The sequence below is a fragment of the Hemiscyllium ocellatum genome, chromosome 24 (assembly GCF_020745735.1).
Source record: "Hemiscyllium ocellatum isolate sHemOce1 chromosome 24, sHemOce1.pat.X.cur, whole genome shotgun sequence".
Classification (NCBI taxonomy): Eukaryota; Metazoa; Chordata; class Chondrichthyes; order Orectolobiformes; family Hemiscylliidae; genus Hemiscyllium; species Hemiscyllium ocellatum.
The window spans coordinates 49,482,520-49,508,743 of NC_083424.1; the positions used below are offsets into that span (position 1 = coordinate 49,482,520).

At 42.4% G+C, this 26,224-nt stretch overlaps 1 protein-coding gene across 1 annotated transcript in view; it reads left to right on the plus strand.

Moving 5' to 3' along the window:
* Window positions 1-23,604, plus strand: part of LOC132827405 (protein HIRA) — a 111,835-nt gene extending 88,231 nt beyond the window's left edge. The window contains exons 19-25 of the mRNA XM_060844073.1: window positions 3,314-3,475; window positions 6,670-6,728; window positions 12,053-12,158; window positions 17,334-17,456; window positions 19,617-19,780; window positions 19,866-19,954; window positions 22,722-23,604. Of these exons, the coding sequence (XP_060700056.1) occupies window positions 3,314-3,475; window positions 6,670-6,728; window positions 12,053-12,158; window positions 17,334-17,456; window positions 19,617-19,780; window positions 19,866-19,954; window positions 22,722-22,838 (820 nt within the window). The 3' untranslated portion in view covers window positions 22,839-23,604. The remainder of the gene's footprint in view (window positions 1-3,313; window positions 3,476-6,669; window positions 6,729-12,052; window positions 12,159-17,333; window positions 17,457-19,616; window positions 19,781-19,865; window positions 19,955-22,721) is intronic.
* The last annotated feature ends 2,620 nt before the right edge of the window (window positions 23,605-26,224 follow it).

The window sequence follows — 26,224 nt, forward strand, 5'->3', positions numbered from 1 at the left end:
TGCACGCGGTGTGGTCTTCTCTACATTGGGGAGATCGAATGTAAACTAAGGGAATGTTTTGCTGAGCTTCTCAGCCAGGATTGCAGGGGCCGACCTGACCTCCCAATCATCACCCATTTTAATTGCCCTTCCCATTCCCTTTCTGACATGACCACCCGTGATCTCCTTCATTGCCACAACAAATCAAACCGCAAATTGGAGGAACAATACCTTACCTTCCGCTTGGGCAGCCTACAGCCTGGAAGACTCAACATTGAGTTCTCCAATTTCAAATAACCTCCCATCCCATCACCTGACTCCCTTTTCACCCACCTTCCATTCCTGTCATCGACCCTTCATAGTAACCACCAACCGGACTCATTCCTTCCATCGACCAACCAACTTGTACCCTCTACCTGTCTTCACCTATCCTCGCTTCACCACCCTGCTGTCCCCCCCACCCCCTTTATTTGCAACTCCCCTTACACCAACCCACACTCCTGAAGAAGGGTTACGCCTTAAACGTTGACTTCTCCACCTCCTGATGCTGCCTGGCTTGTTGTGTTCTTCCAGCCTCCTGCTTGTCTACCCACAAATAAAGTGGTATAAAAGCTAGTTACAGAAGCTAGGGATACTCCAGTAAGTATCTCACCACATGGCTCTCATCCTATACACCATCTACAAGACCCAAGTCAGGAGTGTGATGGAACACTCACCATTTGCCTCAATGCGTACAACTGTAATGACACTCAAATTTGACTCCATTCAGGACAAAGCAACCCATTTGATTGGAAAAACATCTACAAACATCCAATCCTTCCACCACCAACACTCATCACAGATTCACTGCAGAAATTCACCAGAATCACTTCGGCACTATCTTCCAAACTCATGACCACTTTTAATCTAGAAGGACATGGGCAGCACATACTTTGGCCGGAAGATGCCCTTCCAAGTTGCTCACCATCCTGACTTAGGAACATATTGCTTGTTCCTTCACGGCTGCTGGGTCAAAATCGTGGCATCCTGTACTAAATGCTTTGTGGATCTACCGACAGAACATTGACTCCAGTGGTTCACAAAGGTAGCTCCTCATCACATTCTCAAGGGCAACTAATCATAGGCAATAAATGCTGGTCCAGCCAGCAACTCCCACATCCTACACCTGAACTAACAACATTTACAGGAGGGAAAATAGAATGCTACTGTGAATATCACTCTGGAGCATATACATACAATGAGCCATAGATAACAGATTTTAATAAAAACACAATATTGCGAATGCTAGAAATGTGAAAGAAATGCAGAGAACGCTAGAGGAAATCAACAGGTCTGGCAGCATGTGTGGAGAGAGAAACAGGATATTGGTTCTGAAGAAGTCATTCCAGGCTTGAAATGTTAACTCTGTTTCTCTCTGTACAGTTGCTGCCAGATCTGCTGAGTTTCTTGATGACATGCTTCACGTTTAACGATGTCAAAGACAACTAATTTTGTTGATTTTTGTGACATTTCGTTGAAAGTCCTGGCCCTTAATTCTCTAATTAACTATGATGTGATGTACTATTTGACTCATCATTTTACAAACAGTTACAAGTAGTGAAAATGCTACTGAGTAACAAACAAATTGGCACACTGATGCCAACATTGTTCAGTGTAGGTGGCTCCTGTATTCAGAGACCTGAACCTTGAAGTCGCTTATCAGATATGGTTTGCCTTAGCTGTGCTGGCTGACCCTTTGAATGGCTGCTTCTCAAAGGAAGAATTGATGTTACTCTGGATGATTTTGCCAATATTGATGTTAGATTGATTGACCTGCAATTGAGCGGTGTATACAATTTGCACCCCACCCCAGTCATCTGGCACCACTCTGTTATCCAAGGAGGATTGAAAGACTGTGATCAGTTACACAGAGTCACAGAGATGTACAGCATGGAAACAGACCCTTCGGTCCAACCTGTCCATGCTGATCAGATATCCCAACCCAATCTAGTCCCACCTGCCGGCACCTGGCCCATATCCCTCCAAACCGTACCTATTCATTTTCCCATTCAAATGCCTCTTAAATATTGCAATTGTACCAGCCTCCACCACTTCCTCTGGCAATTCATTCCATACCTGTACCACCCTCTGTGTGAAAAAATTGCCCGTTAGGTCTCTTTTATATCTTTCTCCTCTCACTCTAAACCTATGCCCTCTAGTTCTGGACTCCCCGACCCCAGGGAAAAGACTTTGCCTATTTACCCCAACCATGCCCCTCATAATTTTGTAAACCTCTATAAGGTCACCTCTCAGTGTTGTGGTCCTGTTTCAGTTATCTAACATGAGTTTACTTCAGTGCCGTAGGGGGCATCCCAATTAGATAAAAGCTTATTAAACTATAATGATGCCAATATTTTTAGCATTACCTTTCTTTCCAGTATCTGTTATCGCTGGCTCCTATTGTGACATTAACTTAATTATCTTCTTTGATAATGAATGCAGATTTAAAGTACTTAATTAATCCCTCAGTCGTGCCCTCTGCTTCCACAGGATGATTTCCATTTTCATTGTTAATCAGCTGCATAGTACCTTGTTTTTTTTATTTGGAGAATTTTTTAAAAATTATCTGTACTTTGAAAAATTGAATATGTTTTTCTGTGCTTATGGAAGTGAAGTGCAGCTATTCAGCTTTTGCAGCCCAGTGTCAATGAAGAGAGCTGAATTCTGAAACTGATCCAGATGTGGGAGGGGATGTTTATGGGACAGAAGAGGAAATTACTTACTCTGCACCTGCCCTTTCCTATGCAAATTTGGGGGCAATTCCCATTCTCTACAATGTCCGAGGTCAGTTTCTCAACTGAGGAGTGTGTCTATTATTGTAGCAGCTCCCGTACCAGCCATTGCTTCCTCTCTCAGATTGAAATTGCTGAATTCTGGGCAACATTGGAAGTGGGTAGAGGTTTATTAAAATGTTTTTTTCCTCAATGTTGACTTGGAGCCATAGTCTTGAGATAGAGTGCTTTGGTTCAGCCACCCAGCTCCCTGCAGCTGTTGGTTACACTGCAACATTACAGATTATGTCCCTCACAGTAATGGATTATTGTGGTGTTTAACCAAAGTCAGTTTCTTTATTGGAAATTCTGATGGATGGAGAAACTCCTCTCTCAAACAAAATCCACCCTGTTGGTGTCAGGCTGTGGTTTCTCCCCATCAGTGCAATTTCTCCACAGCCCTCTGTTGGTGAGCTGTGGTTTCTGTATGTCTCCCTACTCCCACTCTAACCTTGATGCTGTTAACTCTAATTGATGAAGAGTTTCAATAGATCTCATCCTGACCCATTTTGCCCCTTTTGTAGTGACCTTGTCAGTGTGGCTTGTGAGGAGCGGACAGTCTCTGTGTTTTCAGCAAGTGGGCGACGGCTGCTCCCTGCTATCCTTCTACAGTCGCCCATTTCTACACTGCATTGTGCAAGCCACTTTGTGATGGCTCTGTTGGCTACTGCTACACTTTCTGTCTGGTAAGTGCTTACCACTGGAAAAAATAACAACAAAAATGTCCATCTAAATTGATCACAGAATAAAAGAGTGTGAAGATATATGTGGTATGGAATCAATCAATGGTTTGGGCATGTAAATTGTTCTGAAGATTATAAAATAGTGCGTGTGGAGTGGGGGGGGGGGTGGATTTATCTCTCGCTTTCTCTTTCTCTTGCATGCTTTCTTTTTTTTCCTTCCCTCCCTCTTTCCATCCTTCCGTGGCTCAGTGGTTAGCACTGCTGCCTCATAGCGCCAGAGACCTTGGTTCGATTCCAGCCTCAGGTGACTGTCTGTCTGTGTGGAGTTTGCACATGCTGCCTTGTACCTACATGGGTTTCCTTGGGGTGCTCCGGTTTCCTCCCACAGTCCAAAAATGTGCAGGTTAGGTGAATTGGCCATGCTAATTGACCATGCTAAATTGACCATAGTGATCAGAAATGTGTAGGTTAGGTGCATTAGTCAGGGGTAAATGTCGAGTAATAAGGTAGGGGAATGGGTCTGGGTGGGTTACTCTTCGGGAGGTCGGTATGGACTTGTTGGGCCAAATTGCATTTTTCCACACTGTAGCCATTCTATGAAATCTATCAATTTCTTTCTTAAATGTTTTCAGTGACTTAGCATCCACAGCCTTCTGTGATAGAGAATTCCACAGATTCGCCATCCTCTGAATGAAGAAATTTCTCCTCATCTCAGTCTCAAATGGCCTGTGATAGGATTAAGATGTATCCTGAGACTGTAACCCCTTTATTCTGGGCCCTCTGACCAGAGGAATCATCCTTCGTCCAGTCTATCCAGCCTTGTCAGAAATTTCCATATTTCTATGAGAACCCCTCTCAATCTTCAAAACAAGTTACATGCCCAGTTAACCTAAACTCTTCTCCTATGCCAAATCTGCCAACCCGGGAATCGTGAACCTTTGCCGCACTCCTTCTTGGCCAGTACACCTTTTCTTGGGTCAAGAGACCAAAACTGCACACATTACTCTATTCTAAGTATGGTCTCAGCAAGGCCCTGTACAGCTGCAGTAAGACTTCCTTGGTCCTCTATGCAAATCTTCTTGAAATATAGGCCAATTAGTTTCCTAATTACTTGCGGTACCTGCATACTTGCATTCTGTGACCAGATGATGACCAGGACACCCAATTGCCTTTGTATATCTGCATTTCTCAAACTATTACCATTTCATTAGTATCCTGCCTTTGTTTTTTTTTCCCTATTGAGGTGGATAATTTCATATTGTCCTCATTATACAGCATCTTCCAAGCATTTTCCTACTCAATCAATTTGTCTAAATCACTGAAGTCTCTTTGCATCCTCCTCACCACTTACATCCCATCTAGCTTTATGTCATCAACAGCTGTGGAAATATTATGGTTGAATCTCTCATCCAAATCATTGATTATGTGTCGATGAGCCCTGACTCCTGGGGTATCCGAATCGGCACTGCCTTCCACTCCAAAAATGAGCAATAGAAGTGTTTTTGGTTTTGAATCCTTTCAGATAGCATGGATTAGTTGGAGCAGCAGTTAGAAGCAATAACGAATATACAAGAGTTAGGGGGTGTGATGGATGGCAATTATAGGAAAAGAGAAAAGCTGCAGGTACAGTCAGGCAAATGAGTCAACTCCAGAAAAGGTAAGAGGGGTGGGCAGGTAGTGCAGGAGTCTCCTATGGCTATTCCCATCTCAACAAGTGTGCTGCTATGGAAAATGTAAGGGGTATTGCACTCTCGGAAATGTAGCACAAACCGCCAAATTTCTGGTACTGAGAATGGCTCTAATGAGGGCTACATTGGGGTCCAAGCGATTGATTGTGATAGGAACTCGCGAGTCACAGGCACAAACAATCAGAATGATGTGTTGCCTCCCTGGTGCCAGGGTCAAGGATATCTGAGTTGGTGTAGATTGTTTTCAAAAGGGAGAGAGACCAACAGGAGGTCATTGTATATGTTGGAACTAATAACATAGGAAGGGAAAAGGATGAAATTCTGAAGGGAGAATAGAGAACTTAGGCAGGAATTTAAAAGGAGGTGCATGAGGGGAGTAATATCTGGATTACTCCCAGTGCTGTGAACAGGTGACAGTAGCAATAGGAGGATAGAGCAGATGAATATGTGCCTGAAGAGCTGATGCATGGGAGAACGGTTTACATATTTGGATCATTGCAATCGATTCTAAGGTAGAAGTGACCTGTGCAAGAAGCACCTGAATTGGAAGCGGGCTAATATTTTGGCAGAGAGATTTTCGAGAGCTGCTCGGAAGGATTTAAACTTGGGTGAGTGGGACCCAAGGAGATGGTGAGGAAAGAGATCAATCTGAGACTGATACAGTTGGGAAAAGGAGCAAGTCAAACAGTCAGGGCAGGCAGGAACAAAGCAGAGAACAAGGTAGGACTGATAAATTAAACGGCATTTATTTCAGTGCAAGAGGCCTAATAGGGAAGGCGGATGAACTCAGGGCATGGTTAGGAACATGGGACTGAGATATCATAGCAATTATTCACAGGAATATCCTCCCTAAGTAAAGCCATAATGCTATCCATTATCAAAAATGCTACTCCCCCTCCTCTCTTGTGACCTCACACCCCCCCCTTAACCTTTTCTATCCTTCCTGTAGCATTTATATTCTGGAACATTAAGCTGCCAGTTCTGTCCGTCCCTGAGCTGGCAAATGAGACTAGATTAGGCTGTGATATCTGGTCGGAATGGACGAGTTGTACCAAAACGTCTGTTTCTGTACATTCCAACTCTGTTTCCTGTGTGCTAACCATTTCTCAGGCCATACTATCATATTGCACCAATTCTGTGTGCTTTGATTTTGCACAATAACTTTTAAAATGCTACTACATCAAGAGCTTTCTGAAAACCCAGATACACCACATTCATTGGTTCTCCCTTATCAATTCTGCTCAAAACCTTCTATTGTTAAATATCATTTCTTTTACATAAATGCATTTTGGCTTTATGTAACTTCATTGCTGTTTTCTAAGTGTTGTTATTACATTATTTGTAATAGACTTCAGTATCTTTCTGACTATCCATGTTAGGCCAGCTGATCTGTAATTGCTAATTTTTCCTCTCCCTTTTTTAAAATAATGAGATTATACTTTGCCACTCTTCAACCTGTTGGGTGTGTTTCAGAATCTTCAATTGAATTTTGTTTTATTGTTCTTGCAGGGATGCAAAGAAGCAGAGTGTATTGGTGAAAGATGAGTCTCTAATCACTATATTATCAGGTACTTCAGCTTTGATTTCTATTTATTCATATTTTGTGCTCTTAACTTTAAATGTAGGTATGATACCTCTCTAATAGGGAGTCACTGGACTCAAGACATTAACTCTGTTCTCTCAGACCTGCTGAGTTTCTCCAAAATCGTTTTAATTCAGATTTCCAGCATCTGCGGTTCTTTGTTTTAGGAATGACATTTGTGACAAAGATTTAAGTAGAAACTCCTCCCATTTTTCTTCCTCAACCATCTTCTGTTTCCCTGCAATGATCTCATGTTCGGAAACTTCGGTTTTTCATCTGATCATATGTGACACATTCTCACGGTTGGGTTAGTCCATTTTACTATTCTGTTTCAACCTGAGTCCTTGCTGTCTTGAGCATTGTGCTGAATTCAGATACGTGGACTCAAGAACTTCCTAGTGCAACTTCTGAATTCAGGGGCAGAATTCAGGAAAATGGTTCCAACCACCAACTCAGACTCCTGGACAGTATATTAATGCTTTCTGTTCATAAAGCTTTTCCAGTTAATATTGTAAAGTTGCAAAAGTTGCAGCTTCACTATGGCATAAGGGTCAACTATTCAATCCATCAGTCTTGCTCTTCTGTTATAGCCAATTTCTTTTCCATTTCCCTGTATCATGTAACACCCTTCCATGTTATATAATAGGTAAAAACAATGACTGCAGATGCTGGAAACCAGATTCTGGATTAGTGGTGCTGGAAAATCACAGCAGTTCAGACAGCATCCGAGGAGCAGTAAAATCGATGTTTCGGGCAAAAGCCCTTCATCAGGAATACAGGCAGAGTGCCTGAAAGTTGGAGAGATGAATGAGAGGAGGGTGGGGGTGGGGCGAAAGTACATTTTATATAATGTACTATTTGGGCTCATTTCAATACTTTTTGTCTTTACAGCTGGACAGCAGTTTTCATAAGTAGTCATCAACAACTGATGTTATAATGTGTTTTCATAAAGTGTCTTGAATATAAAGCATTTCGTATAGTCCTTCACAGTAAAGGATATGGGAATTGAGCCAGAAAGGGGAGCAATTGGAAGTCACCAAAATCATAGTTGAAGGATGGATTTTAATGGAGGAAAAAGGTGAAGATGATGAAGGATTTGTGGAGGGAACTACAGAAAATAGGTCCTATGCAGCTAAAGGTAATGAAGCAAAAAAAGTGATCTCAATCAGAAGCACATTTGATATATGGAAAATGTGACTAAAGCAATTTCTGAGCTAGAGAGTGGGTAAGACCATTTTTTTAAAGAAAAATCAAAATCAAGACTGGGAGTTTAAACTTAATGTGTTGGGGAGTTGGAGGAGTTTGGTTGGCATAGCAGAAATGATGGGCAAGCGGGATTCAACTTGGAAAGGTCAAAAAGAAGTAAAATATTGCAGATGCTGCAAATCTGAAATAAAAATAGAAGGTGCTGGAGAAAATCTGTGACGAGAAACAGTTACTATTTTGAGTTTAATGACTGTTTAAAGTAGATCTTGAATAGGATGCAAGTACCGGAGTTTTGCCCAAGTTAGAGTCAGTGTGGAAGATCATTGAAGTAATCGGTTGTTGAGATGCCAGAGACGAGTTGGACCGAAGGGTTTGTTTCCATGCTGTACACCTCTATGGCTCTAAGTGTACTCTGTGTTTAAGGGCAAATAAATGCTGTGGTAGGTCAAATGTGGACAGTATACAGAGGTAAAGGTGAGTGGTATTTATATTGGGAAATTATGGAGTCTGAAACAGTTCAATTCAGGAATAAAGCTTCCTTCAATATTCAGATGGTATAAAGGTTAACATTCACAATTTCTTTTCACTAGCCACTTTTCCTGAGGGCTTGTCTCTCACTTATTTTAGTGAGAAGGCAGTCTTCATGCTAACCAAATGACAGCAATTTCTATATTCGCAAGAGTAGGCATGTTTGCCCTTATTAATAACTCTTTCTATGGAATGGATTGGACAAGGCTATATCTTTAGTTCCTTTCCCTTAACCTTGGATAATCTCAGTTAAGTGAGACCTCACTGGGCTGTTTGTCAATTACACCTGGTTTGTAATGACACCCAGCAAGCTGCTTTGATTACTCAAAATAAAATGACTGTCTTTTTTTGCCAGTGCAGTTTCAGTTCTTTTTTGTATTTTCCTGTGCATTTCCTGTGCATCTGTTTCTCAGCAATCAAATTAAGCTTGAGGAAAACAAACACTGTTCTTAATATTCTCCTCCACATCATCACCACCTTTCCCCCAACCAGTACCAAGGCACCACATCACCGATAACTAGCAGACATTGAATTGTTGACATTTATACCCAGGTTTACAGGCCAAGCCCTCTGGTTCTCCATCACCCCATATGGCGTCCTGTTCCCAGAGTTTTCTAGCCTGGCAGTTTTACAAGCAGGTTTAACTGAGGCATCCTAACAACCCATTTCCAAATAAAGAAGAGCAGAAACACTCCAAGCCAAGACAAATCCAGCTAAATAGCAGGTTTCCATCAAATCCTGACCAAACAAATTAGCTGGTGATTACTTTATTGCTGTATTTGAGGAACATTTCTGTATGCAAGCTAGCTATCCTATTTCTTACATTACAGCAACAACTACATAACCTAACAAACAAAATGCCAGTGTTTGGAGCAGTCAGTAACTCTGTACAATGAAATAAAGGACTTAAATCTTCACATGAGGAGAACAGTTCCACTCAAACATTCTCGCGCAAGTCATTGAGGTTCCCTGGTATAACAGGAATCTAAGGACCTTTGATCACCTGCCCTGACAGCTTTTAGTATTTGGAGTGATCTTGCGGGTAAATCCTGGACTCATAATTTCAGTTGTCTGTATTCTTCAGTTGAATTTATACCATGGGACGAAATACATTCTGGAACATATTATTAGATGTAAGATATTAGTTCAAGAAAAGATTTTGTTTTGTATTTGATAAATTACATATTTGGCATTTTCCATAATTTGGCACATTCAGTGAAAAACCCAATCTTACATTGAGTATTATGGACCCAAAGTGTTACTGTCAAAAATATAAATGTTATGACAAGATTAGAGACATTGTGTTCTCCTCCATCACGGTGGCTCATTAATCACATCTCTGAGTCAGGAGTTTGTTGTTTTCCATTTCCTCTACATGACTTGAGCATAGAAGTATAGAATCTGTGTCAGAGATGCTGCTGGCTTTTAAATGCTCCCCCGAACTCCCTGCACACGCGCGCTATATATATATATATATATATATATATATATATATATATAAATAAATAAAAGATCCAACAACACTGCATTACAGCAGAGCAAGGAGCATATCAGTGATAATAATCAGTTTCTGATGATTACTTTGTTGTCTGTGAAATCCCAAACTGGCTATTGCCTTTGCCAAATTACAGTGACGACTGAATTTAAAGTATTTTGTTGGCTACGAAGTGCTTTAGATGTCCTGCTGTCATGAAAGAGGCTGGATGAAATGCAATCTTCCATTTTCCCCACCTTCCATCTTGACACCCTGTATAGAGCACATTTCCTGAGCGACATCCACCAGCCAATATCCTTTGGATCAAGGATTGGGGAACACTAACTCACCAACTGGTTTACCCACAGTGAAAATAGTCCTTGCTAAACAGGTTCAAGACAATCCAGGACCTCACTTACAAACTGTGTTTGCACTAGTGGAGAGATAGAAACAATGCTGCAAATTACCAAGGAATGTCCCCACGATAGACTGATCTAATTAACATCGGCAAATGAGGAAATTGTCAGTTGCCTTTGGTGATTTGCAATGGTTCAATCAATAATTTTGAAAAATTTGTTCTCAAAACGTGACCATTGCTGGCTGGAGAACATTGACAGTTTGAAAAAAAACGTTGCAGGCAAAGCCATCTGTACTTGACAGTGAATATCAAATTTATGGTAATTGTTAATGGCCAGAGTGGGGATGCACTTGTTATGCTAAAAAAAAAGTTGTATCATCTGCAACGAACTGCCTGACAGGGTGGTGGAAGTAGATTCCATATTAATATTCAAAAGAGAATTGGAAATATGCTTGGTAACAAAGTTATGGCATTAAAAGGAATGATCTCTGTTCCATGATCCATATGCACATGTGCAGTTGCACCGGTGAAGTGATGCCAAAATTATATTAAATTTTGAACCAGTGGTCACATTTGGTAAAAACACAGTAATGATAGTAATTAGTTTGCAAATGTTGTTGCAACAAGAGTCTGTAGTTTCAATGAAAAGACTTAATTGTCAGACAACATTGTACTGCACCTGTACAGAGTCTAGGCTATTTAACAGTCAGCAGAAGTGCTGATCTGCAAAGACATTTACAAACTGTTGCTGTGTTTTCCACCATATTACTAATTTAGAATTTAATGTAAGAAATGTAATGTAATCTGGCTATTTGTTTGCTGGTTGGAATGATTTTTGGTGCGACCCCAACTGTTTCTGTCCCAATTACTCAAGCACAGCTTTGTCTCCCTCTCTTTTTTGCACTTGTGGACTGCAATGCTCCATCTAGTGGTGTCATTGCCCATAAATTCAATCTATAGAGAAACAGCATAGGTCCTTCAAAGAGCTGCCATAGTCATAACTGTGTCAATAGGTACTCTCTTAAGTTGCAAAATTTGACAATACTTATGACTGCGTCAGTGTTATGGTGTATTACCAATAACAAGTTTCACTTGCAACTTAGACGTAACTGCCACAATCTTATCCATGAGAAAAACCTAGTTTTTGTGATTCCTTTTGTTTACTGGAATGGGAATTGCTTCCAAAATCAGCACTGGCTATTAAAGTGAAGTATCTTGTAGGTGCCTGTCAAACACTGTGGTGGAGAACTGATAGTGGACAATGTGTAAATTTGAACCCTTGTGCTCAATAAGGAGTGTTGGCTAAATGTAGGAAGGATAAATGAATCTATGTGAGTGTATCACATTTATGATGTTCTGCTTCTAGACTGTGGAATTCATGAGGCAGAATGGTTTTAATACAAAATAGATTGGACTAAACAAGAAAGATTTGCTATACTATGGAATGCATAATCAAAGCAGGCAAAAGCATTACAAAATTTACTATACTGTCAGGCCAGCACCAAAGGTGCTATATTGTGGAATGTACAGTAATCCTTAAAATAAGATGTTATACATCAGGACTTAGTACAAAATATTCCTGAGTGCATTGCCACCCCTGACCATGTATTAGAGAATGTGGCCCAGTTTACTGAATGATGAATGCATGTTGTGTGAGCCCCACTGATGTAGTCTCTTGATTTTGAAAACTGTGTTTTATTAAGATTGTGGCTAAGCTTTGATGTATCTGACCTTTTGTCTGCAGGTAACGATACCACTATAACACAATCGCTGCTTACTCACCATGGTGTCCCAGTGGTCACCCTATCCAATGGCAAGTCATACTGCTTTAACACTTCCCTATGCACATGGTAAGGAGGAATGGTTTGATTGGTCTCAAGTTGAATTTTGATATTTTGATGATAGGCAACCTTTGCACTTAAGATTAAGTTTAGAGATAAATACTGCTTGTTCAATGGGGATTTTGCATGGCTGGGAGGGTGGGTATTGTAAAAGACATTTTGGTAATCAATGTATGGCACTATCAATTTATTTTTAGTAAACTGGATCTCATCATTCATCATTTACATACTGTGTATACTGAGTACTCATTATCACATAATAATATATGATATGGGGCAGGAGTGGGCCATTCAATCATTCAGCATGGAAATGGATCCTTTGATCCAACTGTCCATACCGACCAGATATCCTAAATTATTCTAGTCCCATTTGTCAGCATTTGGCCCATATGTTGTAGTTTTACAAACCTCCAGCACCACCGCTGGCAGTTCATTCCATAAATACATCCTCTGCATGAAACAATTGTCCTCAGATCCCTTTTAAATCTTTCACCTCTTAGCTTCAACCTATGTCCTCAAGTTTTAGACTCCCCATCCTGGGAAAAAGATCCTGGCAATTCACATCACCCATCCCCTCATGATTTTATAAACTTCTATGAGCCTTTGATGCTCCAGGGAATAAAAGCTCCAACCTATTCAACCTCTCCCTACAGCTCAAACTCCCCAATCTTTCCTGCACCCTTTCAAGTTTAACAACATCTTTCCTATAGCAGGAAGATCAGAATTGAACCCCTTGAAGGTCATGGCTGATCTGTTTGTATATTGAATTTAATATTTCTATCTACCCCGATATATCCCCTTGCTTCCCAAGAATCCAAGACTATCTACCCCACCTTAATAATATTCCTCAATCTCATTCTGAGGCAGAGTTCCAAATTTGCTTAACCTTATGAGAGATAGCATCTCCATCTCTATCTCTGCTCTAAAAGGGTAACCCCTAATTATAGAATCATCAAATCCCCACAATGTTGAAACAGGTCCAACAAATCCACACCAACCCCTTGAAGAGCATCCCACCCAAACCCATTCTCCTCTACATTTACCCCTGAATAATGCACCTAACCTACACACCCCTGAACACTGGGCAATTTAGTATGGCCAATTCACCTAACCTGCACATTTTTTGGATAGTGGGAGGATACTGGAGCACCCAGAAGAAACCCACACAAACACAGGGAATGAGCGGCACAGTGGCTCAGTGGTTAGCACTGCTGTCTCTCGGCACCAGGGATCCGGGTTTGATTCCTGCCTTGGGCAACTGCCCTTGTGGAGTTTGCACATTCTCCCCGTGTCTGCTTGCGTTTCCTCCCTCAATACAAAGATGTGCAGGTTAGGTGAATTGGCCATGCTAAATTGCCCGTAGTGTTAGGTGCATTAGTCAGGGGTAAAATGTAGGGAAATGAGTCTGGATGGGTCACTCATTGATGGTTCGGTGTGGAGTTGCAGGGCCAAATGGCCTGTTTCCACACTGTAGGGAATCTAAATGTGCAAACTTGACGCAGACAGTTGACCGAGGCTGGAATTGAATCCAGGTCCCTGGCGCGGTGAGGCAGCAGTGTTAACCACTGAGCCACTGTGCTGCCCCTATGTTGGGCAGTGAATAGATTGATACTTCAGTGAATAGGGACATTAACATTATAACTTGGAGTTATAATAGGGTAGAGGTGGAGAAATAGTGTGGCAAACTAATTATGTTGTTGGGATCTCTATGCTTTCTTACATGCATCAGAGGGTCTACAGTATAGAAAGAAGTTCTTTAGCATTATGTGCCAATGTTCATTCTTTGAAGGATTACCCAATTAGTTCTGCATATTCCTGCAAATACTTTCCTACCAAGTAATACCCAATTCCCTGGTGATCACTGATTTGGATTCAAAGTCTTGATGCAGATTGGTGCAAAACAGCTGTTCTCCGTGCTCATGGGTCTTGGAATGATGATTGTTGATTGTGCCCATGACCATTTTGTTAGGAGGAAGGTCCCCTCCTTGATAACAAAATGCATACAACTCAATCCTTTTGAGTCAACGCCTTGAGATAGTTGTGTTTTTTTTTAACCAATCCATGTGTAACTGCTATGAGAACACAGCCCAACTCCACAAGTGGTATCAGGATGGTCAGAACATGTCATTTTTGTTATAAGAGTGCAGCTAAGTACTTCCAGAATCTTTTTGTTCATCTATTTGCTTTGATGGGGATTTTTAATAGCATTTTTAAAATGCCATTAATCATTTTAAATTGAATCTTGTGATGAATGATCCGAAGCAGATCTGAAAATATCTGACTGAAACCACCGATCTGATTTGAGTAACTGGGGAAGTGTAACTGAACTGTACTTTCAAATAGACCAAACACAGCAGTCGAGCATCATAAATAGCACACTGGAGTATTTATTTGAATCAGATTTAAATACCTTGTATGCCTGGGAGTTTCCCTTACTAAAAACAGTATGTTTTGCGGCCAGCACATTGGTGCTGTTTGTAAAGATAACAGATTGGCCTTTCTGTGTAGTTGCACTACACTGGATCCTTACAGGGGAATGACCAGTGAATGTGTCACTGCATATATGTCGAAGTCTACAGACACAAATACAAATCTGGGCAGCAACTTTCAAGGATCTATGTACCTGGTCACCAAGATCTCTCTGTTCATCTATACTACCACAAATCTTACCATTAGCCCAGTAACCTGCATTCCTGTTACTTCTTTCAATGTGAATCACCTCACACTTTTTCACATTAAACTCGATTTGCCACTTCTCAGCCCAGATCTGCAGCTTATCTATGTCCCTGTGTAATCTACAACATCCTTTGTCACTATCCACAACTCTACTGACTTTGGTGTCATCCGCAAATTCACTAGCGCATCCTTCTATGCCCTCATAAAAATGGCAAACAACAATGGACTCAAAATAAATCCTTGCAGTACACTGAATTCTAGGCTGAACATTTCCCATCAACCGCCACACTGTCTTCTTTCAGTGAGCTGATTTCTGATCCAAACTGCTAAATCACCCTCGATCCTATGCCTCGGTATTTTGTGCAATAGCCTATCTTGGGGAACCTTATCAAACACCTTACTGAAACCATACATACCACATTAACCACTTTTACCCTCTTCCACCTGTTCGATCACCTTCTCAAAAAGGTTTGTGAGGCATGACCTTCCCTTCACAAAACTGTGTTGACGATCCCTAATCAACTTATTCCTTTCTAGATTATTATAAATCCTATCTCTTTTAACACTTTCCAACACCTTACCCACAACCGAAGTAAGGCTTACAAGTTTATAATTTCCAGGGTTGTCTCTACACCCCTTGAATAAGGGAACAACATTTGCTAACCTCCAGTCTTCTGGCACTTTTCCTGTAGACAAAGACAACATAAAGATCAAAGCCAAAGGCTCGGCAATGTCCTCCCTGGCTTCCCAGAGAATCCTAGGATAAATCCCATCCGACCCAGTGGATTCTTTTTTTTTAACATTTTACACATTCCAGAATTGCTAACACCTTCTCCTTATGTACCTCAATCCCATCTAGTCTAGTAGCCTGTATATCCGTGTTCTCCTCGACCACATTGTCTTTCTCTAGTGTGAATACTGATGAAAAATATTCATTTAGCGCTTCTCCTATCTCCTCTGACTCATGCACACCTTCCCACTACTATGTTTGATTGGCCTACTGTTACTCTAGTCATTCTTTTATTCCTGATATACCTATAGAAAGCCTTAGGTTTTCCTATCCATCAACAACAACTTGTATCTCCTCCTGGCTCCTCTTATTTCTGTCTTTAGGTCTTTCCTGGCTAACTTGTAACTCTCAAGCGCCCTAACTGAGCCATCACATTTCATCCTAACATAACCCTTCTTCCTCTAGACTCCTGCACTCGACAACTTCCTTGCCTGACCGGTACATACTTATCAAGGACCCGCAGTAGCTTTCCTTGAATAAGCTCCACATTTCAATTGTGCCCATCCCCTGCAGTCTCATTCCTCATCCTATGCATGCTAAAATGTGCCTAATCACATCATAATTGCCTTTCTCCCAGCAATAACTCTTGCCCAGTGGTATGTGCCTATCCCTTTCCATCACTAAAGTAAACAAAACAGAATAGTGGCCACGATCACCAAAGTGCTCACCTGCCTCCAAATCTAAAACCTGGCCAGGCTCATTACCCAGGACCAAATCTAACATGACCTCGTCCTTTGTTGGCCTGTCTACATAGTGTGTCAGGAAACCCTCCTGCACGCATTGGACAAAAGCTGACCCATCTAAAGTACTTAAACTGTAGTATTCCCAGTCGATATTTGGAAAGTTAAAGTCTCTCAAAACAACTACCCTGTCACTCTCACTCCTATTGAGGATCATCTTTGCTTTTCTATTCGCTACATCCCTTGAATTATTTGAAGGCCTATAGAAAACTCCCAATGGAGTAACCTCTCCTTTCCTGTTTCTAATCTCAGCCCATACTACCTCAGTAGAGTCCTCAAATGTCCTTTCTGCAAGTGTAATACTGTCCTCGACTAACAGTGCCACACCACCCCCTCTTTTATCATATTCTCTATTCTTAATGAATCTAAATCCCAGAAGCTACAATAATCATTTCTGTCCCTGCTCTACCCGTGTTTCTGAAATGGCCACAACATCAAAATCTCAGGTACTAACCCAAACTGCAATTTCGCCCATCTTATTCTGAATGTTCTTGGCGTTGAAGTAGACACACATTTCAAACCAGCTTCTTGCTTGCCGGTGCCTTCTTGCGATCTTGAAGTCTTAATTCTGACTTCACTACTTTCAACCTTCGGTATACGTGAACTACAATTTCAGTTCTCATCCTCCTGCTGAATTAGTTTAAACCGACCCCAAGAGCACTAGCAAATTTTAATACTTCTATACTTCAATAAGTACAAATGCAACTCAGTTCAACTCAGCTGCACTGAACAATAAGAACCAGTAAGAGGACAAAGTAAGTGTCCAGTTATTCCTTCCTGGGAAAAGATATCACCATGGTATAGATGGAAGAGTAGGCCCCTTATCTATTTGTGTGACTGATCTTTTTTTATTAGGTTATGTTTCACAACCTTTGTGAATGATCTGATACCAAACCAGGGGTGATACAGTCCAATAAAATCAACTTGTGTTATTCACCTTCAGGGCTTTTGTCTTATTTGCATTGCCTTACTTCTCAGGAATTTGATCTCGGACAAACAGGACTCACTGGTTCAGTGTGCAGATTACCGCAGCTGTTTAACTTCTCAGGAGGCCATGTTGTGCTCAGGTCCATTGGCCACAGTACAAGGCTGCGGGATAAAGTAAGTGGCCGCATTGCTGATTTGTCCATCAATACAGTAAAGAGACAACTAGCACAATGTTATTTGAATTTATTTGTTAATTTTTCCAAAGTTTTTGATTAGAAACATTCGTCCAATATATTTTCTATAGTAGTGGTCGTATTTATTCCCCGTGAACTTCTGCATTGAGATTGTACTGATTTCCAGTTTGATTTGAATGAATTTGAGTTTATTTATTGTCACATGTACCAAGGCACAGAGAAAAGCTTTATCTTGCGAGCAATACAGGCAGATCACATAGTTAAATAGCATAGATAAGTAAATAACAGGTAAACTGTGGCCAGAACTAAAACACAGATACAGGTGACTGTTAAGAGTTTGAGAGTCCATTCAGTATTTTAACAACAGTAGGCTAGAAACTGTTTCGAAACTGGCTGGTGCGTGTGTTCAGGCTTCTGTACCTTCTCCCCAATGGTAGAGGTTGTAGAAAAACATTGCCGGGGTGGGATGGATCTTTGAGATTGCTGGCGGCCTTTCCTTGACAGTGGGCCTGGTAGATGGATTCTGTAGATGGGAGGTTGGCAGGCCGAGTTCACTAGTCTGTGTAACCATCTCCAATCTTGAATGGTACAGTTGCCATACCAGGTGGTGATACATCCAGACAGAACGCTCTCGATGGTTCACCTATAAAAGTTGGCAAGGGTATTCGCCATCATGCCAACTTTCCTCAATTGCCTGAGGAAGAGGAGACATTGTTGGGCCTTTGTAACCAGTGCATCCACATGAAGAGTCCAACAAAGCTTGTTATGGATGACCACTAACAGGACCGTGACACTCTCCACTCGTTCCACCTCTGTGCTGTTAATATGTAGGGGTGCATGAGTGACATGCTGCTGAAAGTCAATAATTAGTTCCTTGATTTTGCCGGCATTGAAAGATAGGTTGTTCTCAATGCCCCATTTTTCCAGGTCTTCCACTTCCCGTCTGTAGTCTGTTTTGTAGTCATCTGAGATTCAATCGACTGGTGGTATCATCAGTGAACTTGTAAATGGCATTATAGTCAAGATTAGAGTGGTGCTGGAAAAGCACAGCAGGTCAGGCAGCATCCGAAGAGCAGGAAAATTGACGTTTCAGGCAGAAGCCCTTCAGCAGGAATGAGGCTGGAAGCCTCGGGGATGGAGAGATAAATGGGAGGGGGTGGGGCTGGCGAGAAGTTAGTTGAGAGTGCAAGAGGTGGATGGAGGAAGGGGTAAAAGTGATAGGTCAGAGAGGAGGGTGGAGCAGATAGGTGGGAAGGAAGATTGACAGGTGGGACAGGTCATGTAAATGACATTAGTCTGGTATTTGGCAATGCAGTCATGGGTATACAGTGAGTACATTAGGGGGCTGAGGATGCACCGCTGGGGGGCTCCAGTGTTTAGTGTTAGTGATGATGAAATATTGTCCTCAATGTTCGCTGATTGCGACTTGTGGGTCAGGAAATTGAGGATCCAATTGTGGAGAATGGGCTTAGTCCAACATCACTAAGTTTAGTAATCTATGTGGTTGTGCACTTGAGCGAGCATTTTCTGAAACAGGGAAGTTACCATCAACTTCCTGAAGTGACCTTGCAGCTCAAGATGTCTGCAAGGCGATACAAAGGAATATGCATTGGTGGTACTGCAATTTGTGTTCCTTCACTGTAAGTCAAATGGTGCAACAAGGTCTGTTCTCACTGATTATTGTGGGAATACCGATGGATGTTCTTCCTTGAACAGAACATTGCTACCCTTCTTCCCTAGGAACGGGAAGCAGACATTGAAAGGCAGTTAGCGAATTCGGAAGATTTGACCATGGAAAAGGCACAGCTTCACTTTTCAGCATGTGGCCTGAGCAGGTTACTTCGCTTGCAAGTGGCCTCGCCAGTCTCCTTCTACCGGCCTTAAATTTGAAGCTGACAATGGCTTCACTTCCATCCCATAAATGTACAAAGCAGTCAGGGCCAGACTAGAGGGCAATGGGAGGGTCATCTGGAAAATTCTGCAGGTTATCCCCCAAGAAAACCCTCCCGTGGAAAGTAAAATTCTGGGCCCTGTGATCTTTATGTGGAAGGATAAGGACAACAATGTCCACAACTCAGATTGTGCCAAGGATGTGATTTCATTGTTGGTGAGCTGTAAAGTCAATCTCTGTATTTTCTAGTGCTGGACGCCAGGCTGCCAGACTCTCCTCGATGCCTCATGTCTTACAGCGAGGGACGACGCTGGCTTATCTGGAAAATCAGGTGGCAGCTGCAATGACACTAAAATCTAGCCAGGAATACCGTCACTGGCTTCTCATCTACACCCGCTATTTAGTAAATGAAGGTAGACTTGTTTCTCAAGTGCTTTGCCTAGGTTTCGTTGATTTTTTTTACACAGGTACTCTGCTAACAATTGTGTCTAATTGCAGGATATGAGCCTCGCTTAAGGGAGCTGTGCAAAGATTTGCTGGGCCCTGTTCACAGCTCTTCCAGTAGCCAGTGGGAGTCAACTGTCTTGGTAAGCACTAGGATCATTTAACACATCAGGCAGAGATTCCCACTGTGTGATAACAGTAGTAAAACAGTGGTATGTAGTGCAGTTATTATGTATATCGTCATAAGGTGGCCAGTACTTTTAAAGCAAGACAGTTGTTAGGTCTGCATAATTTCAGAAATACTGCTGTGTGTTCTGCTGGGTTTTTACTTTGTTTTGCTCAGTAAGCAATTGCACTCTTCAGGTATTCATTGGAACAAAACCAGGAAACCCCCACATGGAGGTAGCTGATCTCAACAAGGTTATGTGTTATAGATTGAAAAATTAGCTCGATCACCTTTGGCCAGGAGGAAACTTGGAGACTTCCTATTTCTGATGGTTACTCTCCTGAAAGTACTAGCATTGAGAACAAAACATGTTCACAAAGTTAAAACTCCCTGTGAAGGAGCCAAACATAACTTATCACTGAGGAGTTGTAAGTGTTAGTGCAACCATATTCTAGCTAGGTATCTTCAGCTGAAAATGTGGTTTTGTATGGAGGGAGAAAATAGGGAAGGTAAAGGTTCAATTTTAACCAGTTCCCAAATGGACTAGGACATGTCATTTGCCTTTCTTCACTGTCCATCCTACTTCAAATGCATATCAGGAAATATTTTTGCATTAAAAATTAGGTGTTAAATACGTTCTTCTATTTATCTTAATCTCAGCAAAATTTGCTGTGTCAAGATGCGTAGTCTTTGTTTAAGAGGGAAAGGCAGATGTAGGACTGAAACATGTGACTGTGTGTCAGGGATTGTGTGCTGCAGTCAGCCCTGTGACTGTGTGTGGGGGATTGTGTGCTGCAGTCTGTCCTGTGACTGTGTATGTGGGGGATTGTGTGCCACAGTTGGCCCTGTGACTGTGTGTGGGGGATTGTGTGCTGTACTCTGTCCTGTGACTGTGTATGTGGGGGATTGTGTGCTGCAGTCGGCTCTGTGACTGTGTATGTGGGGGATTGTGTGCTGCAGTCTGTCCTGTGACTGTGTTTGGGGGATTGTGTGCCACAGTCGGCCCTGTGACTGTGTATGTGGGGGATTGTGTGCCACAGTTGGCCCTGTGACTGTGTGTGGGGGATTGTGTGCTGTACTCTGTCCTGTGACTGTGTATGTGGGGGATTGTGTGCTGCAGTCTGTCCTGTGACTGTGTTTGGGGGATTGTGTGCTGCAATCGGCCCTGTGACTGTTTATTTGGGGGATTATGTGCTGCAGTCTGTCTTGTGTCTGTGTATGTGGGGGATTGTGTGCTGCAGTCTGTCCTGTGACTGTGTTTGGGGGATTGTGTGCTGCAGTCGGCCCTGTGACTGTGTTTGGGGGATTGTGTGCTGCATTCGGCCCTGTGACTGTTTATTTGGGGGATTGTGTGCTGCAGTCTGTCCTGTGTGTGTGTGTGTGGGTGGGTGGTGGTGGTGGTGGAGGGGGGGGTGGGGTGGGGGGGGGGTGGCGGGTGGGCTGGGGGGATTGTGTGCTGCAGTGTGTCCTGTGACTGTGTGTCGGGGATTGTGTGCTGCAGTCTGCCCTGTGACTGTGTTCCAGATTAAAAGCAAGATGCGGACGCTGGAAATCTGATGTACAAACAGAAACTACTAGAGAAATCTAGCAGGTCTGGCAGCAGCTGTGTAGAGTGGGAGAGAGAGAGAGAGTTACATTTCAGTCTGATATGACTCTTCATTGGAATTGTTCCAAAGAAAAGTCCTGCTGATCTCAACACCAACCATTTCTTTCCCAGAAGTTGTTTGGCAGACAGGAAACAAAGAATAGAGGGGTCTTTTTCTGACTGGCTGGCGCAGGGTTCAGTGTTTAGATCCCAGCTATTCATAACATATGTATTATTGATTTAGATGAGGAAATTATCAGATTTCCAAATTTGCAGATCACTCAAAACTGGGTGGGAGTGTATGCTGTGAAGATTGCAAAGATGCTTCAGTGTGATTTGGACAAACAGAATGATGATAGATTGGGAAAGGGAGAGGTGCAATCAGATCTGGGTGTACTTGTACACCAGTCACTGAAAGTGACCATGCAGGTGTAGCAGGCAAATGGTATGTCAGCCTTCATACCAAGAGGATTTGAGTACAGGAACAGGGATATCTTGCTGCAACTGTTGGGAGCCTTGGTAAGACTACATGTGGCGTATCGTGTACAGTTTTAGTCTCCTTATCTGAGGGAAGATGTTCTGACTATGGAGAGAGTGCAACAAAGTTTTACTGCCTGATTGCTGGGGTCGTGAGACTGGCTATGGGGAGAGATTGAATCAGTTAGGAATATAATCCACTCAGTTCCGAACGACGAGGTGGATTGAACAGGGTCCAGGAATCCAAAACCAGGGGTAACAGTCTAAGGATAAGATGTAGGTCTTTGGAGATGAGACCTCCAAAGGGGTGAACTGCAGAAAGCAGTTGAGGCCAAAATATTGAATATTTCCAAGAAGGAAACATTCAATATTTGTTGTAGTTCTTAGGGCTAAAGGGATCAAAGGGTGAAGGGAGAAAGTGGGAACAGGATACTGAATAGTGTAATCTGTCACGATCATAGTGAATGGCAGAGCAGGTTTAAATTCCAAATGGCCTGTTCGTGCTCCTGCATTCTATGTTTTTCCAGTTGTTTTTGTTTTATATATGTGAGTAAGAGATTGTGGATTGCAGTCTGTACTGCGACTGTGTGGGATTGGTTGCTTTCCCAACCAGTGATGCAAAAATTAAAGCTGCTGCAGATATTGAGCATTTATGTGAAAGGTCTTTTCATTCCAAATGCAGGGACTGCGGAAAAGAGAGCTGCTAAAGGAGATGCTTCCTGTGATTGGACAGAACCTCCGATTCCAGAGACTCTTCACAGAGTATCAGGACCAGCTGGACCTTCTGAAAGACAAGTAGCGCTACCCTGTAGTTGTTTTTGTTTGAGGATCTGACTGTGCTAGTTCTCGGGGAGACTTGCTGTGGTCAGCTGGTGACCCGTTTGGGAGAGATGGACTTGAGGATTTGGGGTTCGGCCTGGGAGAGGCGTCTGCGTTTAGTTCCACCAAGTTGGCTTACTCCAGGTTGTGACATTCTCATGGAAACGGCGTTGCTGGTCTGAATGCATCACTTCACAACTAGCGGCTGTGCAGTCCACGCACACACACAGTTGACTTGCAGTGGTACTGCAGGACGTGGGTGACCAGGGGGCTAGTGCTCCACCCAGTGTTTGGTTGGAGTTGACCAAGATTGATGACTCTGCCCAACTTGTAATGTACACTGGCCCCCTTACTTACCAGATAGTGACTTCGCACCCTGTGCCCACAATAAGCTACCAAGTCCAATGCTGTATGACACTCAGCCGTTTACTGGTTGTTCCTTTCCACGGAAAAGAAAGGGCAACACCGATGTGAAAGCCATCAGGCTTCGAGTCTTCTCAGTTAGAGGATGAGCCGCTGAGTTCAGACTTTTAACAGTGTAGTTTTCATTTTGCCTGATGTACTAAGTTACACATCTGTTTACTGTCTGTCATTGTTAAAAGTATGAATGCGAGAAAGAGAAATTCTAATGAGTGACCATGAACATGGCAAAGTTGTACAGAAACCTAATCCGCCCTTTGGTACCTTTTAACTTTATACAGGCAAATTTTTTGTTCATTTTTATAAAATAAAGATAGAATATTGTATGTCTGTTTTTCCCTGTTAGATTTCCAGAATTCCAGACAAGGCACCGAGAAGGTATCTCCCACGTAGGAATAAGTCTGTTTTTTGTGTTACTGGGTTAGGTAAACAATACAGATTATACTGCTGACTCGAACAATAATTAAAATTATGGTAAATACACCAACACTGAAATCACAGTAAAGCTATCTGAGTTTTGAATGGAACTCAAATTGAATTGTTTACAATTGAGCAGCCGCAACCCAGTCTTGAAACCACAAGCACCTCAAGGATTCACATTTGACTTTTCAATATCCTGAATGTCTTATCAAGTCAGCAGCTATGATCTGTGTATTGCAACGTAGCAACAGCGCCCTCTTTCCTAATTCTTAAAAGCAGAACTCTGAAGTTTCAACCCTAAGCTACAGACCACTGACTGCATCGCACATACCTCTTGTGGATGGCCACCCTTCTGCAATCCTGAGTTCTCAACACCTTGTGGTGTGACAACCTCCTGGAATGTATGATCCAAGAAATACGTCCTTCACAAAGCTCCATTGTGACTCCAGCTGCCCCTCAAGCTCAGAAACACTGAATTCAGTAATAGACCTTCTCCAAGGACATTTGGGTTCCCAAGACACATGCAATATCTTGACTTCCAATGTGATGCAGTAATAACAAACAGTAGGTCTTATCTATTCATCAGAGTCTTGAAAAAACATAGTTTTTCTTTTTACAATCTAGTTGTACCTTATTTAATTTTAACTTTAATGATTCTAGATGTGTTGAGTGTTACTGCTCATAGGATTAATTTATTTGCCATGATTGAAGTTTTTAGTTTCTTGGCTCCTAGTTTGAGATAATGAGAAATATTTACCAAGTAATCGCTTGGATCATTGTGATGTTACACTTTGATTTTTCTTTTAATCCAACTGCCTGATGCAATCTGCTTGGAATCGATGTACTCATTATCATACTCCTTCATCACTGCCCCTGGGTATCGGTCAGCACTTGCTCCTGGCTTTGCCTTGTTATGCTTTGTCTTGCCCTGTTCTCACTTAGCGCGTGTGTGCTCTCTCTCTCCCTCCAGTGCTGGTCAAGTGCTTTCTCTGGCACCACTATTATCTTCCCACTCAGCTCGTACTGCTGGAGTAAGTTGAGACACTGTACTCAGAATGGACTTCAGTAGCATTATTCGCTTTGTTTGCAGAAGTCCCTGCACTGCGTACAGTCTTGTGTGGGTATATTTCTAAGTTGGGCAGCATCACACTACATGAAGCTAAATTATCTGAATACAATATCTGTCTGTTGGTACTGCTGATTTCTAATCCGGGAGATTATGGAAGAAAAATAATGGAGAGAATGGGATATTGCTAGTGACAATGCTTCGGTGGGTGGATTCGTGAGGGTGTTGGGATGATCATCATTTCTCCCCCGATGGCTAAGGCACTCACAGAGAAAAGGACAGAAGTAAGAGTATACCCAGGCTGTCCTATAAATAAGGCCCATTAGGGGACACTGGACAAACTGTCAACCCTTTTACGCGAGGTCTAATCTTCCTCAGATTTGAGAATTAAAGTCAGGCGAGATAGCGATTGATAACTTGATCACTGTAATGTGCTATATTGTAAAGTGAAATTGACTGGATAACTTTTTTTTTGTTGAGCACGCTCTAAATATTCCATGGCAGCATTGGCAGGGTTCAGGCTCTTGGGCCTGTCTGCTCCAGGCATCCGCTTCCTCCCTTCTTTCCTTACCTTTTTGTTATCTTTCATTTTTGTTTTCCTTTTACTTTGCTGTCTTCCTGTTGGCGGTCACATCACAGGGGGGAACAGCTGGAGTGGGACTCTTCGCAAGGTGGCAGCCTGGCCTGGCAGCAAAGCCTGGGACTTATGGTTGCAGTAGGCCTGGAGTGGAGACTCCTGATTATCAGCGAGGAGGCAACTGAAGCGGAGCTAGGGTCTCCTGGTTGCAGTTGGCCTGAAGTAGGGACTCCTGGTTATCAGCATGGCAATGGCAGCAACTCCTGGTTGTGGTAGGCCCAGAGCCGGGGTATCCTGGTTGTCTGTGAGGCAGCAGCGGCAACAGACTAGGGGTGATGGGTCCTTGTTGTGGGTCTTGCACATGAACCAACATCAGTGGGGTGGGCCCAGCGATGAAGAGATGACGCCTGAAGAGTGGTGATTCTGTGGGTGGGTCCGGCCTGGGTGCCATTGGTCAGCCAGCTTACGACTCATGGTGGAGGCAGCGGAGTGAAGATGGAGTTCCTTTACACTTTATCTTTGTATTCGTGAAGTATTCGAATGGTGACAGATTGTGGCGACAGTTGAAGCTATTCACTATATTTTACCATCTTTTTCAGTGACAGTAAATCAAATCATAAAGTTGTGATGTAAATGGTATTGATCCTGACAGAAATACCTTGCATTTTTGAAAAGGTTGGTCTTTCCAATATTGAGTGAAATATCACTCTGTATCTGTAGTTAAAGGAGGGTTTACTGGAGCAGGCTTGAGGCCCTGAATAGCCTCCTTTTTCTGTGTCCCTAAGTTGTTTGAACTCCATGTAAATCGCATTCAGCTTCACATTTCCAAAGTGATATGCCCTATTATAGTTCTCTTAATTTGTTTCAGTGATGTGAATGTCAC